Below are 17,597 nucleotides of genomic sequence, written 5' to 3' on the forward strand. Positions count from 1 at the left end.
CCCACTGTGTATTTGAGTTTGACACCCCTGATCCATAGCTGGCGATTTTTTGTTTTTATGGGCCGATGGATTTTTTTTGTTTTTTTAGGAAGGGTATATATAATGAAAGGTGTTGGATTGGCCAATTGGTCATGATCGACTCTGGGCTGGACCAATTACAGCCGAGGAGGCCGGATGCACCCTCCCCCTTGTTTAGCAATCACGTGATTTTCGCGCATTGCATGCCGGGAACTCGTGGCAAAACAATCCAAGTACCGCATCAAATGCAAGCATTTGCAGCACCGCAAAACGTTCATTCTCCGGTTCCAATACCTTCTTGTTTTTTCTTTGCCGCACAAAAAAGTCTCGACGAAAAGACAAAGAAAAGATACGAGGAAAAAATCAAAGGAGTGAAAGGGTCAGACCCTTACGAGCACACAGAGGGACCAAAGACGTCAGCGTGCTGCCCAACTTTCACCACGCTCATATTTATAATCATACGGTTCTTGGAGTGAGTGCATACACTCATGAAGTTTAGTAACTTCAGGTCACTGCAACAAGCCCAGGTACAGTTTACCGACGGATGGGTGCAGGACCTTGAAATGCACCGTGTAGAACGAAAGACCATCGTACGAACAAAGGTAAGTTTACCAGTCTCACAAATCGTCGTCATAGATACACATTCGTTAACCGTTTATTAATATAACCTTTGAGCTCAACGGTAATTAATTAGTAGTGGAAATAATTTCTGGTTCATCACAGAAATGTAGCAGTGACAATAATATTGTATGCTGTAATCGTACTGGACAATTAGTGATACAAAACAACTGTTTTCTCCTGTGAATAAAAGTATATGTTTCTGTCAATGTACCATAATAACAGAAGCGAAACGCAATATTGTGTCAGGACAATTCACTATTTATGCACAATAGACAAAGGAGCATAGCGCGACAATTTCTGTTCAGCGCCAGACTTGCTTGTAACCTATATCACCAATTATGTTAAGAAAAATGACGCATTAACTACAACAAAACTCTGACCTTTGTGGGAATGCTTGGAGCAGACTAACCTGTGAGCTGGAGAGTTCTGGGACGTTATATTTGGTATATCCAGACCATCCGTCAGCTCTTACTTCGGAAACATGGCTTAAAAAATTTCTCTTCAACGACGTAATCCGATAAAAAAAAAAAAACTATCTCGTTACCCGTCGGCTTCCCGTGGCTGTCATGCGACCGGCTGTTGCAGTTAATAATACAACAGCTTCTTGCCATTTTTTGGGTTTCTTTTTATCGCTGTGTGACTGATTTTAATTGAAAGCCTGCGTGCGCTTGTACCTCTTGCCACAAGTTCCCAGAATCCTTTGCAGTTTTACCCCTGAATGACGTCACATTTTCAATCTTCATCCCAACTTTTTGTCCCAGTCCAGCCTTGCCCTGATCTAACCTCTCCTCTTCCTCACAGCTCTGATGTCTCTGAGGGAGATGTTGTGACTGTAATCTGTGAGGAGGACCAAAGCTTTTCTGATTGGACTGTGAGGAGAAACACAAGCAAACTGCAGAGGGCTGAGTGTGGAGATGGGCGGGGACAACAGCAACGTGATCAATCATGTTCAATCAGTGCGCTGGTGCCTCACGACACCGGAGTTTACTGGTGTGAGTCCAGTAATGGTGCCATCAGTAACCTGGTTAATATCACAGTCACTGGTAAGCTGATCACTCTCACTTTACTTCTTATTGCATCCACAAATTGAGCTGAACATGCAGGTACATAGATTCTGTGCTGTTCTTCACTGATCACCTACCTGACTGACAGAGTAATGAAGGACTTCCCTCCCTCGGTGCTTCTTAATGTGTGAGGATATTCTCCATTACTGAGTTAAGACTTCCTTATTTAGATCTAAGCTCTGGATTATCTTGCACGTCTCGTGGCTCCCAAATGTCTCTTAAGTTATTATCCTCTGTAGCCTCATACTTTAGCTTTACTTGGCAAATGTGAATGCTTTGTGTGCTGACAAACCCTTTTGCATGTAGTGTTTTTATGAAAAGCCTTATAATTGCCTAATTTTGTGTTTTTGTTCTGTTACAAAAGCAGGCATTCTTACTGTTGTTTAATATTTTAATCAAACCTTTAAGTTTAATTCAACACAAAAAGCCCCACTGTAAACAAATCCACAGAACAGAACCAAACTCAGCAGCCAAACAGTTTGTCCTCAGAGCAGGTTGACATTCAGAAAAACCAGCTGCCTCAGCTTGGATGGGCTGATGTGGTTTCTCCTTAGTATCTGCCCAGTTTTTGAGAAGACCCTCCAAAGGAACAGATGTTGCCACAATGCACAGTCTCCCCTCCATCACCTTCAACAGGTAGGGAAAGACTGTGGCCTTGGCCTCCCACCAGCTCTGTGGGCCTTCTCCTTGTTGGATGAGGGGCTCCTCAAGATAACATTTCATCTCCATCATAACATCAGCTGTAGTATTTCTCTTTGCAGCATCTCCTGCAGCTCTTTCATCAAAGAGGCTCCACACAGCAGACGTCTGTGGCTCCTCCTTCACTTGGCCCTGTAATGGTGGAGCTGGGTGGGAGTGCACTTTGCTGCTGCAGTTATTCTCTGAAGTGCCTCATCAACAGCTCTGTTGTCACTGAATGCAAGCTTTTTAAATCTACCATCCAGTGATGCAGCTTCTGAGTGGACGGTGTTGAACTCCACACACAGAAACTTTTCACACTCACTGCTAATTTTGTTTTACAGTGAAGCCACTCTGCTCTGCTAGTCCCAATATCTTTCACCTGCAGCAGATGCTGCTTCGTTTGCAGCTGTCAGTCATATTTCTGTGTTTTTGTGTCGCACTCTCCTCCACACTGCTGTCTGTCATCTCACAGGTATGATGTGCGGAGCGATGCTGAACTTCCAATCCCAGCGTTTCATGTTGCAGGATCGATTCCCATATGAAAATATCAATATGTAATTTGATTACATTTGTTTTTCATCATAAATATGACAGACAAAAGTAAATTCAGCAATTAGCGGGATGGTCTGCGATACCCTGTTAACAGGAACTACACTCACCACCTCTCATTCATGTGCGTGTTACGGCTCTGCAAGAGTGTGAGCCAATGAGAAACCAGAGGCACAAAACTTTAGACCACAAAACACACAATCTGATGTTGGTTTGTAAAGATGTTGCTGATGAGACTTTGTAGAAAGCAGCTGGTCTGAGTGATGTGATCAGAGTGCAGCAGATAATGTCTGACAGCAGTTTGAAGAGCAAATGGATTCTGTTCTGTTCTTCATCATCACCTACCTGACACCTCACAGCTGTTTCTCACCTGCAGGTCACACAGGAGGATCTGTTGGACTGAAGGTCAGCCTGTCAGTTCCTGCTGTGCTTCTTGTTGCTGCTGTTTTCTTGATGTAGAGAAAACAAAAACAACAAAGAATCAGGATCCAGCCTCATGTTGAGCTGCAGCAAAATAAAATGTCTGAATCTTTTTAAATCAGCACTCTTACTCTCCCGCTGGTGGTTTCAGCGTTGTCAGTGAACCTGGGGAACATGAGATGATGCTGGTAACAGAAATCAAAGGGAGTGAACAGCAGACAGGGATCAGCTGCAGGTTTAATACACGTCCTGAATTTGGTTTAGTTTGAAGTTTCTGTAAAATAAAACCAAACGTTGTGATTTGTCTCTTTATAAATAAAGTTGAATTGAATTTCTCTCTGAGCTCCTGCTTCTGTTGTCTGTCAGTGATTTTATCAGTTGGACATCAAGTAAAACTTTGGATAAAATGAAAACTGTTCACACAGTGTCTGTAAATCCACGGGTGAAAATAACACATGTAACATTCATACAAGTCCACGAGTGATTGAATGAAATGTGATCATGGAAAAATAAATTCAAAACTATTCAAGACTTTTACCATTAACTGTCATTCTATTATGAAGTAACAGGAAGGTAATAACACTATAATATAATAATAATAAAGAAAATTAAAAAATATGGTATAACAGAGCTCACTGCCTCACACTGTCGATAGCAGCATTTCTTTTTAACCTTATTTCATTTAAGGCTCAGACGATCATCTGTTTTCACTTAAAGTAGTCTAGCTCTGATATCACTTTAGCCTCTGGATGGAGGATTTGCTATGTTAACTTATAGATAATAAACTCAACGTATTACAGACCAAAACCAAACACGTCCGCAGTATAAGACTGGATTGAACTCCCTTCACACCTGTCTCGACACAACAGTCAGGTCAGTCCCTTCCCTTTTAAGAAATCCACCTTAAATGTATTTTAAATGTAAGTGATGCAAAATGAATTTAATATTTTATCTTTAGTTTGTCAGGTAGCATCAGGTCAGATGGATGATGTTGGGTGAGATGGAGCAGACAGAGATGTCATCACAGCTGAGAGGAAGCAAAAGCCTCAACATCCAGGCTTAAAAGTGATGTAGGGAGCTAAAGCTAAAGCTCTGCTTTCTTTGTGTGCCTGTGCTAACAGCAACTAATGAGAAATGTGATGACAATTGTCCAGCTTTGTCCTTTTATATTCTACCAAATGTGAAGTGAACCTGTGGTTATACAGTAACGATAAGAGCATCTTTATTAGTCCCACATGTGGGAAATTTGTTTTGTTACAGCAGGAAGTGGACAGTGCAGTTACATAGCAAACATGAGAGAACACTGGAATAGAATAAGAAACTGTACACAACTGTACCCAATAGAATAGAATAGAATGATAGGATAAAAATAGAATACACATGCTACATACAACTGAGTACAAATACAACGTTGTCAGAAAAAGAGTGTTACACTTAGTCCTATTGCACATGTGTGTGTTTGATCAGCTGCAAAGTCTTTGTGGTGGAGTCTGACAGCAGAGGGGAGGAAATCTCTCCGCCCACATCGTGGGTGCTGCAGCCACTGAAGGAGCTGCTCTGAAGCGCTATAAAGGTTTGTGATGATCAATACAGGTTTACAGCTCAGATCATACTGAGTTCATTATGACTGATATAAATATGTGATAGAATAATAATAAATCGAGTAAATTGTGATTGACAAACAGTTTTAAAGAGAAAGTTTGTTAGTTTAAATTGTGTGAAAGGTCAGAGATGGAGAGAACACCAGGCTGGGGCTGAATATCAGTGTATTACATGCAAATCTGATTGGATGACAGGACAGAGCATAAACTGAAGCTGGCATGGATGTTCTGGGTCTCCTGCCTCTGTGAGATCAGCAGGTCAAAGATTCAATAGCAAAACTTGGTTGTTCCAGCAGCGACGCCGAGGGCAGTGAGCTCTAAAAGCCTCCCAGATGAAAACGTGCCCGATCGAGAGGTGATCTGCTGCTGATGGGTGACGAACCTACTCAGGTCTCCAGCTCTTATCAGAGGAGGCAGTGAAGACACCTGAGCTTCAAGGCAGTCGGGCTGGGCGAGTCTGTGATTACATACTTTTATCTAAGTACAATCTGAGTATTTTACCTGTAAGTAATCTTACAGTATTATGTTATATTGTGAGTCCTTCTTACAGATCTTCCTAGGTTGAAAATTAAACAGTACTAAATGTAACAAGTAGACAGCAGCACTAAAGTCATCAGTTTAATGGACACAGAGGAAGCTTTTCAAAGGCTTAAGAAGAATAACATGATGCTAGAACATCACATTTTATAATATGACAGTAAAAATAACTCACAGAGATCATCTTCTATGTTTTCCTCCATAAGGGCGGCGAGCCTGGGTCCAGCTATTTGAGTGGTGTCTTGTTTTGGTGAAGCTTTTGAATTGCTTGGCCTTTGAGGCCTGCATGGAGCTCAGGCTGACACTAAGCACAGAAAAGGCCCACAGTGGGTGCACACACAGGATACAGATCTGTCAGTTCATGATCAACAACCACTGACCAAAGCCCACTGATCTCTGACCTCCCAGCCCATTCTTCCTTCAGTGGGCTGCTTTCAGTCATTATGCAAATGTTCTGTTTATAAGATTGAGGAAACCTGCAGTCAGCTCAGACTGAAGAAGTCACCTGGATGAGTGACGAAACGTTTCTCCCACAAAACGCTGCGTCCAGATGAACAGAATCAACTTTTGGAGATTTACTTACCTGGATGATTGAGCATGCATCAAGACGTTTGGCAGCTGTAGCAGTCGTGGAAAATTCCCTCTGTGGCAGAAAATCCTCACAGATGCAGTCTTGATACCAATAGATGGATAAAAACTGGAGGAAATCCTCAGAGGCCTTGAAAACTCCTAAATGGAAGTAGCTTCTTCTGCTGGGTCTATTCTGTTGGTCTGAGACTGGCTTCCCTTCATTGGCTTCCTGTTAAATCCAGAATTGAATTCAAAATCCTGCTCCTCACATACAAGGTCTTAAATAATCAGGCCCCATCTTATCTTAATGACCTTGTAGTACCATATCACCCTATTAGAGCACTTCGCTCTCGCTCTGCAGGCCTACTTGTTGTTCCTAGAGTATTTAAAAGTAGAATGGGAGGCAGAGCCTTCAGTTTTCAGGCCCCTCTTCTGTGGAACCAGCTTCCAGTTTGGATTCGGGAGACAGACACTATCTCTACTTTTAAGATTAGGCTTAAAAGGCAGACAGAAACCCTTTTTCCTTGTTGATAAAGCATATAGTTAGCACTGGATCATCTCATCCAATGATGAAATTAGTTCTTTTTATTTTTGCCTGTCCTGATTGGTTCTTTAGCCTTTACCAAGTGGATCATCCATTTGATTGACCTTTGTTTGTTTGCAGAACCAGGAAAAGGGAGGAGACAAGACAAGATGTGGAAGAGAGCCAGAGATTAATAATAACTAATGATTAAATACAGAGGTGACCACCTCTGTATTTATTTCACTCACCACGTGATCCCATCTGCCTGGACTGTCTCTCTGATCTGTTTAAAGCTTTAAACAGTGAAATCAATAACCAACGTGTCCCAGCTGTGTCCCGATTCATTAAAAACTATCACAAAAAAGGAGGTAGACTTTAGAAACACTGAAATTTCTAAAGTCTCCACTAAATCAGGGTCAGATGTGTGTGAAGGTCCAAGACGTTTGCTGGATGTGAATTATCATGTGCAATGCTCCAGTTTGACCTCACGGGGGCAGTGTTGTTTTACACTCAGACTGCAGGACATAATAACAGTGTTGGAGTGTGAAAGTAAAGCAGCTTTTCTCTCAGTGTATGCAGAGGGATTTCTGATGACATCAAACTGTTTGTGTGTCTGTTGTCACAGCAGCAGCAGCAGCCATCAGTGACACCAGCACACAAAAGTAACACAACAGCAGGTTCAGATACTCAGAGGAACAATTCATTTCAATGTCTGACCAGTTAGTAGTTTGTGTTTGAGTTCAGTTTAAAAACTTTAAAATGCTGATCACAAGTTTCAAACAAACAACATATAAGAACATAAGATGGAAACAAACAGAGTGAAACAGAGTTTGTTTCCTTCCTGGTTTTTGTATGTTTGTCACACTTAAATGTTTCAGATCAAACACATTAAAATATTAAACAAAGAAAACACAAACTGAAGTTTGTAAATGAAGATGTTTGTTATTAAGGGAACAAATCCAAAGCTACATCATCCTGATCTGAAACATTTAATAAGTGTGACAAACATACAAAGAACAGGAAATCAGTTTGAGCAGCTGTAATCAAACTGTCAACCTTCACACTTTTTACTAAAACCTTTAATTCTCCACTAACATCACTTTGTATCCACGGTCACTCTAATGGACCCTAGAAAATAAGATAAAACACATTCAAAGACTATTTTGTGTTGAGAAGAAGTTTCTGGCTCTTATTCTATTTTCTAAAGGAGGCAAACAGCAAACAGGACTCTCCAGCTGCCCCGGAGCAGATTGTAATCATTGCTCTAGACGAGCTTCATCATGTTGCAGACACACCTTCATGCTCAGGGCAGCCGTTACCTGTGTGCTCTAAGAGAAGCAGGAAGATTTAGGGTCAGATTTACTAACATGTGGAGCAGCAGCAGCCGCATCACAAAGTTTAGTATGTTATGTATTTGTAATTTTGAGTTTTACATCTCTTGGAGAGAGATATCTTTTGCATACTTATAAATGCACCATGTGGTAAGCTGTATACTGTGTCTACTGCTGTACTGACAATAAAGCTCTTGAATCCTGAATGTGTATCTGTAAGAGTGTCACTGTCAGGAGACGTGTCTGTCATAGTTGCTGCTGGGAGGTTATTACTGGGAGGGAGATGTTATCAGAGTCATCAGAGCTTCATCGGCTCAGAGTCGTTATCGCAGCACCAAAACTTTGTCAGTGAACTGGAATGAGCTGGATCTGAAACAAAGGCAGCTGTTACTGTGTTAGATTCACGTCTGCATGTTGAAACATCTTATTAAAAGTAAAGATGTGCACATACAGGCACGTGTCACAGTGACGCTGAGGATCCTCAGAGAGAGATTTCACTCATTTTCTTTGTCTTTACAAACCAAACTTTTATTTCCAGAGATATAAAAAAAAACAAAGTTAAACACAACAGTGTTAAAAAGGGCACAGCCGAGCAAAACACCACAAACACAAAAACAAGCTGTTTAAAGAAGGTCACAGACTCAAGAGTGCAGAAGTGGAGCAAGGCGGAGCAGTTCGGTGATGTAGGTGGAGGCTTCACACTGTCAGGCCATAAAAAACTGATCCTCTAACAGTGGAGAGATGTTTGGAGTTAAAGCTTTGTCAGGCCAGAGAACAGAGCATCAGTTCGTCACACTGACCTCACTGCTGTAGTGATTAAGGACGTCAGAAATCCAGAATCCACTTCAGGACATGTAGGACATCATGTCACCCATAAAGGCTTCAGCCATGAACTGGGTCTCGTGTGAGCCATATGAGACCCAGTTCTGTCTCATTACAGATACACAAACATGCGTGTGTACATCATGTTTGTGAGTTTGTATGAAAATGTTTTCACAGTGTCAACTTTCCCTAAAATCACAATGTTCCTTAATTTTAGCCAAACTGGTGGATCTGAAAATCCATCTGAACAGACACGAGTCAAACTTGTCCCGAAACACTGTCAGTGTACGAACGTCTGCATCATCTGTACAACAGCAGAAAATATTTCAATCCATTCATTGTCGTGTATTTTGGGTCATTTTAGGAAAAGTCACCAAGTTTCAGCCCAAACTGAGTCTATAACAGTTTGTAAGCTCCGTCAAATTTGATACGATGGATTTACAAACCACGGAGAACAAAGTACAAGCTGTCTCCCAGTGGGCTGGGCTTAAGGAGGAAAAGTCACATGAGGCAGGAAAAGTCACATGAGGCAGGAAAAGTCACATGAGGCATCATCAGTTTCTTTCTGTCCTTGATCATCTGTTTTTCGTCATGCTGGGTAACAGTGACTTCATGCAACATCAGGCTCAGCTTTATTCAGCTTTGAATACTTTGCAGCCCTTTCAATTATTTTTTTACGTTTTTTTCTCTGGTTTTGTTTTCTTGTGCTAAAACCCCTCTCATATTTTCTGCAGATCAGATTAATAAGAAGAGCAACAACAACAAGAAGCACAGCAGAAACTGACAGACCAACTATCAGTCGAGCAGATCCGTCCTCCTTCCCTCCAGCCTCCTTCCCTCCGTCCTCCTTCCCTCCAGCCTCCTTCCCTCCAGCCTCCTTCCCTCCAGCCTCCTTCCCTCCATCCTCTGTGTCTCCTCCTGTCTGACCTGCAGGTGAGAAACAGGTGTGAGGTGTCAGCTGTCAGGTAGGTGATGAGTGAAGAACAGAACAGAATCCGTTTCCTCTTCTAGTTCAGGACAACAGATTAATACAAACTATTCACAATATGTATAAAGTGAGAAAATACTGGTGGATTTTTCGAGCTTCTTAACAGGAAACAGATGTTCTGACTAAACATGACTAAAACTGATCCAGCTGTTCTTTATTATTTGACTGGATTAAACGTTTTAAACAAACTTGAAGAAGTCCAGCTCCTTACAATAGTTTTTTACAGTTGTTACACAGACAAACTGTATTATTGTCAGGGTCCTATGTCTGAGCGACCCAGGATCCCTGAGCAGTTATGGACCTGTTATATTACATGTATTTTTGGTGTTGCTGCCCCTCTTCTCCATGTTTGTAGATATGAGTGTGTGTGTGTGTGTGTGTGTGTGTGTGTGTGTGTGTGTGTGTGTGTGTGTGTGTGTGTGTGTGTGTCTGAACTCTTGTTTACAGGCACCTTGAGGTATGGTGGGTGTGGCCCTGCTAGGGGACTGGCAACACCCGAAGCCACACACCTGCTGCTGATCAGGGCTCGCCGGGGGAGCTACTTAGGAGAGTCTTGGAGCTCCCACAGATGTGGGATTACTGCGTGAGACTCCCAAGTCAGAGTGAGTGAGTGAGTGAGTGAGTGAGTGAGTGAGTGAGTGAGTGAGTGAGTGAGTGAGTGTCCCTGCGGGGTCAGTGTTTAACGGCTGCCTCTATTGTTTTCCTACAGGAGGAACGTGGAGAGGAAGAACAGCACGCACAGGGTGTGCAGAGTCACGACAGCGGGGAGCACGAACACGGACGCCAATGGACACACACGGGAGCCTTGGGGAGCACGGGGATTAATTGTGCATCGATATTTACCACACTGTAAATAAACGCACTGTCTACACACAGAGCGCCGCGCCTGGGTCCTCCTTTCCCCACGGTCTGCCAGCCGGACCGTGACAAATATGGCTGTTATGTATTTGCTCTGGCAAAGATTAATTCATTAATTTATCAGCAGTTTATCACAGCTGGTCACAGAGATACTGATATTTCAGCATGAGAGGTTCAAAGCCACACTGGGATCAGTCTCAGGAGTTTGGAAACTGCTTCCAGATCAGTAACTCAGCTCAGCTGGTCTCATTACAGCGAGAGGGCAGCCGTGTTTTTAACACAGCTGCAGTAAAGATACTTTACAATAAGCACTGCCTGTGTTCAGATAAACTGCCAGCTTAGTTTGATTTGATCTAAACCTGACAGAGTGACAGCAGCCGTCCTCTCTCTGTAACAGCAACAACATGCAGGGAGTCTGCTCAGCTACACATGGATTAAACTCTGAGGTTAAACTATCAGGACATAATAGAAGTCAGTGAATTAATAAATAACAAACTAGCTCAGCTGGAGTCTCACATTGTCACAGATGAGGATGATAACACTGACTCCAGAGTGAGCAGGACACATCTGTGCTAAAGAAAACTGATGGAGGCCAACTGAGTGTGGGTGGATGCTGGACTACCAGCCACAAAGACAACAGCTGGAAAAACATCTGTCTACCTCTGACATCCACCAGCTCATCCATACAACAAACAAACATCAACAACCAGGAAGCAGCTTCACCTCTGATCACACACACTCAGCTCTACTCACTCACCTGGAGGAACAACCAGGTATACGAAGCTGATGTTCATCCATGACCTTGTTTCATTCATGAACACACGACACATGTATGTTCCAGTGTCATTAATCGTCACGTTCTTCAGAATCAAAGACACGTCTCCATCCTTCATCTGTCTGTCCTGCAGATCCACCCGGTTCTTAAAAGATGGATGCTGGTGTGTTGAATCAGAGAGACCATCCTGGTACAAAAGCACATAATCTGGCACCAGGTCAGATCTTTTCCAGTTTAAAACTGTAACTGTGTTGTTTGGAGCTCGACATGTCAGAGTGGCGTTCTGTCCAGACTCAGCTCTGATGATCTTTGGGTCTGAAAGAGGAAACAACACAGAGCAGAGAGGTTAAAGGTCAAAGTACAATTATGATCAGAATGATTGACTTTAAATATTTTGTTTATTTCCTTTGATATTTGAGTTTTTAGTCATGTTGGATTTAATGAACCTCTGAACATCCAGCAGGTCACCAGTGACCCACTGAGGGGGAATTTTAGCCTCATGCTAAACATGCAAAGTGTCAGAAACTACAAGATGTTAGCTTCCACAGAACAACAACATGTGCTGATAATAAGTGAACATAATGTGTGAGAGAAAGCAGCCTCTCATTATAAGACACTGAGTCTCTGCATGCTGCCTTTATGGAGCTACAGCTGTTTGTATACACTGAACAAGAAGCTTTGTAGCTGCATCCTGACTCCTGACACTACAACACATCACACTGACACACACATTACACTTCTTTGTCTCTGTCACAGCTGGATTACAGATGTTTCCACGTGTCCACACAGACAAACTAAATCCATATTATTATCATTGTTATTATTACTCTTAACAACATGTAAACTAGTCGATACTGGTCTATTGTTGTCAGATAAACTCAGTTTAGTTTCTAACTGTAAACCTCACCTGCAGAGGCGAACACGACGACGACGACAGCAAACAGCAAAGTGGAGCAGCGTGATCTTTGATTTGTTCTGAAGTCTAAATTTGTCGCTAATTTCAGAGAATAACTGAACCTGAGTTTAAAACCTGATGAGATTTAATTAAATTTAAGGTTTAAAAAAGCTGAAAGATTTAAGCAACTGACTCCACACTTCCGATTTAACTACTACTCAGTGTTGCCGACTCCTCGGTAAAGGAACTCGCTATTGGCTGTTGTTAAATGACGTCATCACATCAGCAAATGTATGTAACTGTAACGGACGCTGTAGGAGAGAGAAATGACATCGTGGAAGAGACATAAAGTCTTTTAAAATAGACACCCTAAAAGAACTTAATACATATTTAAATTACATTTCTTTTAGCAATTATTGTTTGTTTTTATGTCACAATTCCAACCCTCATTCTTTATGATTGGAATGATGCATTTTAGAGCATCGATTTGGTTTAGACACAAACCAATCTACCGCTGCTGCAGGCCTGCGTCACAGTCAATGCGGAAGCAGCGGCTTCGTGTGCGATTCGTTTGTAGTTTGGACTCGTGAACATCTTCTGCGCTGACAGCAGCTGGGGGCGACTGCTGTGTGCGACCGCCTGTGAGCGCTTTGGCAGACGTGCAGACGGCAGCACCCGCTGCTTGTAAGAGCGAAACAGTGGTCATACGTCTCCAATAACACCAGAAAAGTTGCCAGATTTGTCGCTAGGGGCGGAAAAAACCACTAAGGGTGTCTGAAAACTCGCTACATATTGCAACAAAGTCTCTAAATTGGCAACACTCTGTCAAATTTGATACGATGGATTTACAAACCACGGAGAACAAAGTACAAGCTGTCTCCCAGTGGGCTGGGCTTAAGGAGGAAAAGTCACATGAGGCAGGAAAAGTCACACGAGGCAGGAAAAGTCACATGAGGCAGGAAAAGTCACACGAGGCAGGAAAAGTCACATGAGGCAGGAAAAGTCACATGAGGCAGGAAAAGTCACATGAGGCATCATCAGTTTCTTTCTGTCCTTGATCATCTGTTTTTCATCATGCTGGGTAACAGTGACTTTATGCAACATCAGGCTCAGCTTTATTCAGCTTTGAATACTTTGCTGCCCTTTCAATTGTTTTTTTACGTTTTTTTCTCTGGTTTTGTTTTCTTGTGCTAAAACCCCTCTCATATTTTCTGCAGATCAGATTAATAAGAAGAGCAACAACAACAAGAAGCACAGCAGAAACTGACAGACCAACTATCAGTCGAGCAGATCCGTCCTCCTTCCCTCCAGCCTCCTTCCCTCCGTCCTCCTTCCCTCCAGTCTCCTTCCCTCCATCCTCCTTCCCTCCAGCCTCCTTCCCTCCAGCCTCTGTGTCTCCTCCTGTCTGACCTGCAGGTGAGAAACAGGTGTGAGGTGTCAGCTGTCAGGTAGGTGATGAGTGAAGAACAGAACAGAATCCGTTTCCTCTTCTAGTTCAGGACAACAGATTAATACAAACTGTATAAAACAATATGTATAAAGAGAGAAAATACTGGTGGATTTTTCTTAATTTAACAAAGGAAACGGATGATCTGACTAAATATGACTAAAACTGATCCAGCTGTTCTTTATTATTTGCAGACTGAGAGTTCGTTAAAACATGTCTGAGATTTTTGGAAGGTCAAATCCTCGACTCTCTGAACCTGTGTTTGTTTATTATGAGGCTGAAACATCGGAACCTGTGATTCAGATTCAAGCTCTGTGGGAGTTTCCCCCCCAAGAGGGACATGGACCCCCTGATGATCCTCTACCTAATCACATGAGCCAAGGTGTGAAAACAGGTGTGGGTCACAATCAGCCAGGGTTTCTGGTGAGCTCATTGTGAAACCTGGCCCACCCTATCATGTGATTTCTTGAGGTCAGGTGGCCCAGGTTGTGAGTGGGTGTTAAGGCGTCTGGGAAGTGTTACGGAATAAACATATATTCTTAGTGCTTATTTTATGTATTTTAATAATAAAGGCCTCTATAAAGCAAGGCCAGATGTGAGCGAGAACTAGGTCAGAGCGTGACAGGCCTTAGCAACAGAGGCTTAAGTTAGTGGAAGTTTAAAAATACAGGAAGTGCAGAGCTGCAGAGGCAATATGATAAGAACAGGAAACTAGACAGAAAAAGTGGAACTAAGTAACACACACACACTAGTCAGCCCAGAAGGAGTTGTTTTTATCAAAACTACATACATGTTTTGGCTTGTAAAGCTTCAGATTTGCGGAGGCTTTAGCCCTGAGCATATCTCCATTTCCAGAAATGAATAAAAGAATGATTTAAGAGTTTTGACCAACTGAGTCGTGTTGTCTCTGTTCAGTAAAGGGAATAAAAGGATCGGGTGCAATAGAAGGGATCTAAAAACTGGATTATAGATGGCAGAGAGTTGGTGTCGTAAACCACCGCCTCTGTTCAAAGATGGCCGCTCACAGTGGACATAGATGCTTCTTTCACTCCTCTTTCAAACCATCTGTCCTCTCTGTCCAAAATGTGAACATTGGCATCCTCGAAAGAGTGACCTTTGACCTTTAGATGCAGATGGACTGCTGAGTCCTGTCCTGTGGAGGTGGCTCTTCTATGTCCATCAGAATGGTGGGATCAACAGGTGCTCCATGACCCTCCTGGGGGACACTCCCATAGGGCTTAAAAATCTGGGAGATCCACCAGTTGCTCTTAGAACTGAAGAAGCTTCTCGGATTAAACGTTTTAAACAAACTTGAAGGAGTCCAGCTCCTTACAATAGTTTTTTACAGTTGTTACACAGACAAACTGTGTATTATGGCTGTTATGTATTTGCTCTGGCAGGTACGTTTAAAGCACAAAGATTAATGTGTTAATTTATCAGCAGTTTATCACAGCTGGTCACAGAGATACTGATGATTTACTTTTCAAAAGTCTCAAGCCAAACATGACCCCTGACCCCACATGGTTGTTAAAGATGTGGTGGGAGCTAAAGAAATATTGGAAATTATATCCATGAATTGTCACATCAGCCAGTGTGTGCTCCAGCCGTGCTGGAATAGTGCAAACGTGCTTTTGTTTTGTTCTGGTTGTTTCAAAGCAGGACGGTGACTGTTCTTTGGGTGAGATCACGTGTTTCCTGTGTAATCTAAGTTTCATGTTTACAGACGAGTTAGAGAGCAAGAGAAGAAGAGACGGATTCATAAATGTCTTTGTTTCTGCTCTAACCAAACAATGCTGCTCTACAACTCTAGACTACCAGCCACAAAGACAACAGCTGGAGAAACATCTGTCTACCTCTGACATCCACCAGCTCATCCATACAACAAACACACATCAACAACCAGGAAGCAGCTTCACCTCTGGGGCGATCGTGGCTCAACAGTTGGGAGTTCGCCTTGTAATCGGAAGGTTGCCGGTTCGAGCCCCGGCTCCGACAGTCTCGGTCGTTGTGTCCTTGGGCAAGACACGTCACCCGTTGCCTACTGGTGGTGGTCAGAGGGCCTGGTGGCGCCAGTGTCTGGCAGCCTCGCCTCTGTCAGTGCGCCCCAGGGTGGCTGTGGCTACAATGTAGCTGCCATCACCAGTGTGTGGATGACTGGATGTGAAAAGCGTTTTGGGGTCCTTAGAGACTAGTAAAGCGCTATACAAATACAGGCCATTTACCTCTGATCACACACTCAACTCTACTCACTCACCTGGAGGAACACTCAAGTAGACGATACTGATGATCTTCAATGAGCCGGTTCTTTCATTGAGGACACGACACATGTATGTTCCAGTGTCATTGATCCTCACATCCTTCAGATTCAAAGACACGTCTCCATACTTTATCTGTCTTTCCTGCAGATCCACCCGGTTCTTAAAAGATGGATGCTGGTGATCTGTAACAAAGTGACCATCCTGGTACAAAAGCACAAATCCTGGCTTGTCAGTTCTGCTCCATACTACACTTCTGATCTTCTTGGTTGGAGTTCGACATGTCAGAGTGACGTCCTGTCCAGACTCAGCTGTGATGATCTTTGGCTCTGAAAGAGGAAACAACACAGAGCAGAGAGGTTAAAGGTCAAAGTACAATTATGATCAGAATGATTGACTTTAAATATTTTGTTTATTTCCTTTGACATTTGAGTTTTTAGTCATGTTGGATTTAATGAACCTCTGAACATCCACCAGGTCACCAGTGACTAGGGATGGGTACCGGTATAAAGGCTAAAATGACCAAAAAAGGTGGAAAACAGTTAAACATGAGAGGTTTTTGGACAAAGTTTGTGTTTTTTCCATTGTTTAAGCACTGCTTCCAGCCAAGAGTGATACCATATATGCCCCGTAGATGCAGAAAAGGCTAACATTGTTATCTTTTTATGAGAGGTTTTTGGACCAATTTTGTGTTCTCCTTTTTTTAAGCACCGTTTAAGCACCGGCACCGTTTCAAAAGTACCAGTTTGGTCCTGGTATCAGATAAAACCTAAACGATACCCATCCCTACCAGTGACCCACTGAGGGGGAATTTTAGCCTCATGCTAAACATGCAAAGTGTCAGAAACTACAAGATGTTAGCTTCCACAGAACAACAACATGTGCTGATAATAAGTAAGAACAAGTCAACTCTAGACTACCAGCCACAAAGACAACAGCTGGAGAAACATCTGTCTACCTCTGACATCCACCAGCTCATCCATACAACAAACAAACATCAGCAACCAGGAAGCAGCTTCACCTCTGATCACACACACTCAACTCTACTCACTCACCTGGAGGAACAACAGCCAGGTAGATGATGCTGGGAATCTTCAATGAGTCTGTTTCATTCATGAACACACGACACATGTATGTTCCAGTGTCATTAATCGTCACGTTCTTCAGAATCAAAGACACGTCTCCACCCTTCATCTGTGTGTCCTGCAGATCCACCCGGTTCTTAAAAGATGGATGCTGGTGTGTTGAATCAGAGGAACCATGCTGGTACAAAAGCACATATTCTGGCTTCAGGTCAGATCTTGTCCAGTTTAAAACTGTAACTGTGTTGTTTGGAGCTCGACATGTCAGAGTGGCGTTCTGTCCAGACTCAGCTGTGATGATCTTTGGGTCTGAAAGAGGAAACAACACAGAGCAGAGAGGTTAAAGGTCAAAGTACAATTATGATCAGAATGATTGACTTTAAATATTTTGTTTATTTCCTTTGATATTTGAGTTTTTAGTCATGTTGGATTTAATGAACCTCTGAACATCCAGCAGGTCACCAGTGACCCACTGAGGGGGAATTTTAGCCTCATGCTAAACATGCAAAGTGTCAGAAACTACAAGATGTTAGCTTCCACAGAACAACAACATGTGCTGA

The 17,597-nt window shown here is 42.7% G+C and overlaps 1 protein-coding gene and 1 long non-coding RNA gene across 2 annotated transcripts; both read right to left on the reverse strand.

Moving 5' to 3' along the window:
- Positions 1-9,642: 9,642 nt before the first annotated feature.
- On the reverse strand, positions 9,643-12,290 carry LOC309696719. Its single transcript, XR_014273629.1, has 3 exons — positions 12,266-12,290; positions 11,341-11,673; positions 9,643-9,664 (listed from the first exon to the last, which is right to left on the reverse strand). It is a non-coding gene; the product is annotated as an uncharacterized lncRNA (long non-coding RNA).
- A 471-nt stretch (positions 12,291-12,761) lies between these two features.
- On the reverse strand, positions 12,762-17,368 carry LOC309703188 (junctional adhesion molecule-like; the record flags this gene model as incomplete). Its single annotated transcript, XM_082527901.1, has 4 exons — positions 17,011-17,368; positions 15,955-16,284; positions 13,526-13,663; positions 12,762-12,931 (listed from the first exon to the last, which is right to left on the reverse strand). Exons 1-4 carry the CDS (start codon positions 17,147-17,149, stop codon positions 12,762-12,764), a joined length of 777 nt encoding a protein of 258 aa, XP_082384027.1. The 5' UTR covers positions 17,150-17,368.
- Between the last annotated feature and the right edge of the window lie 229 nt (positions 17,369-17,597).

The sequence above is a fragment of the Aulonocara stuartgranti genome (genome assembly GCF_965226115.1).
Source record: "Aulonocara stuartgranti genome assembly, chromosome: 3".
Classification (NCBI taxonomy): Eukaryota; Metazoa; Chordata; class Actinopteri; order Cichliformes; family Cichlidae; genus Aulonocara; species Aulonocara stuartgranti.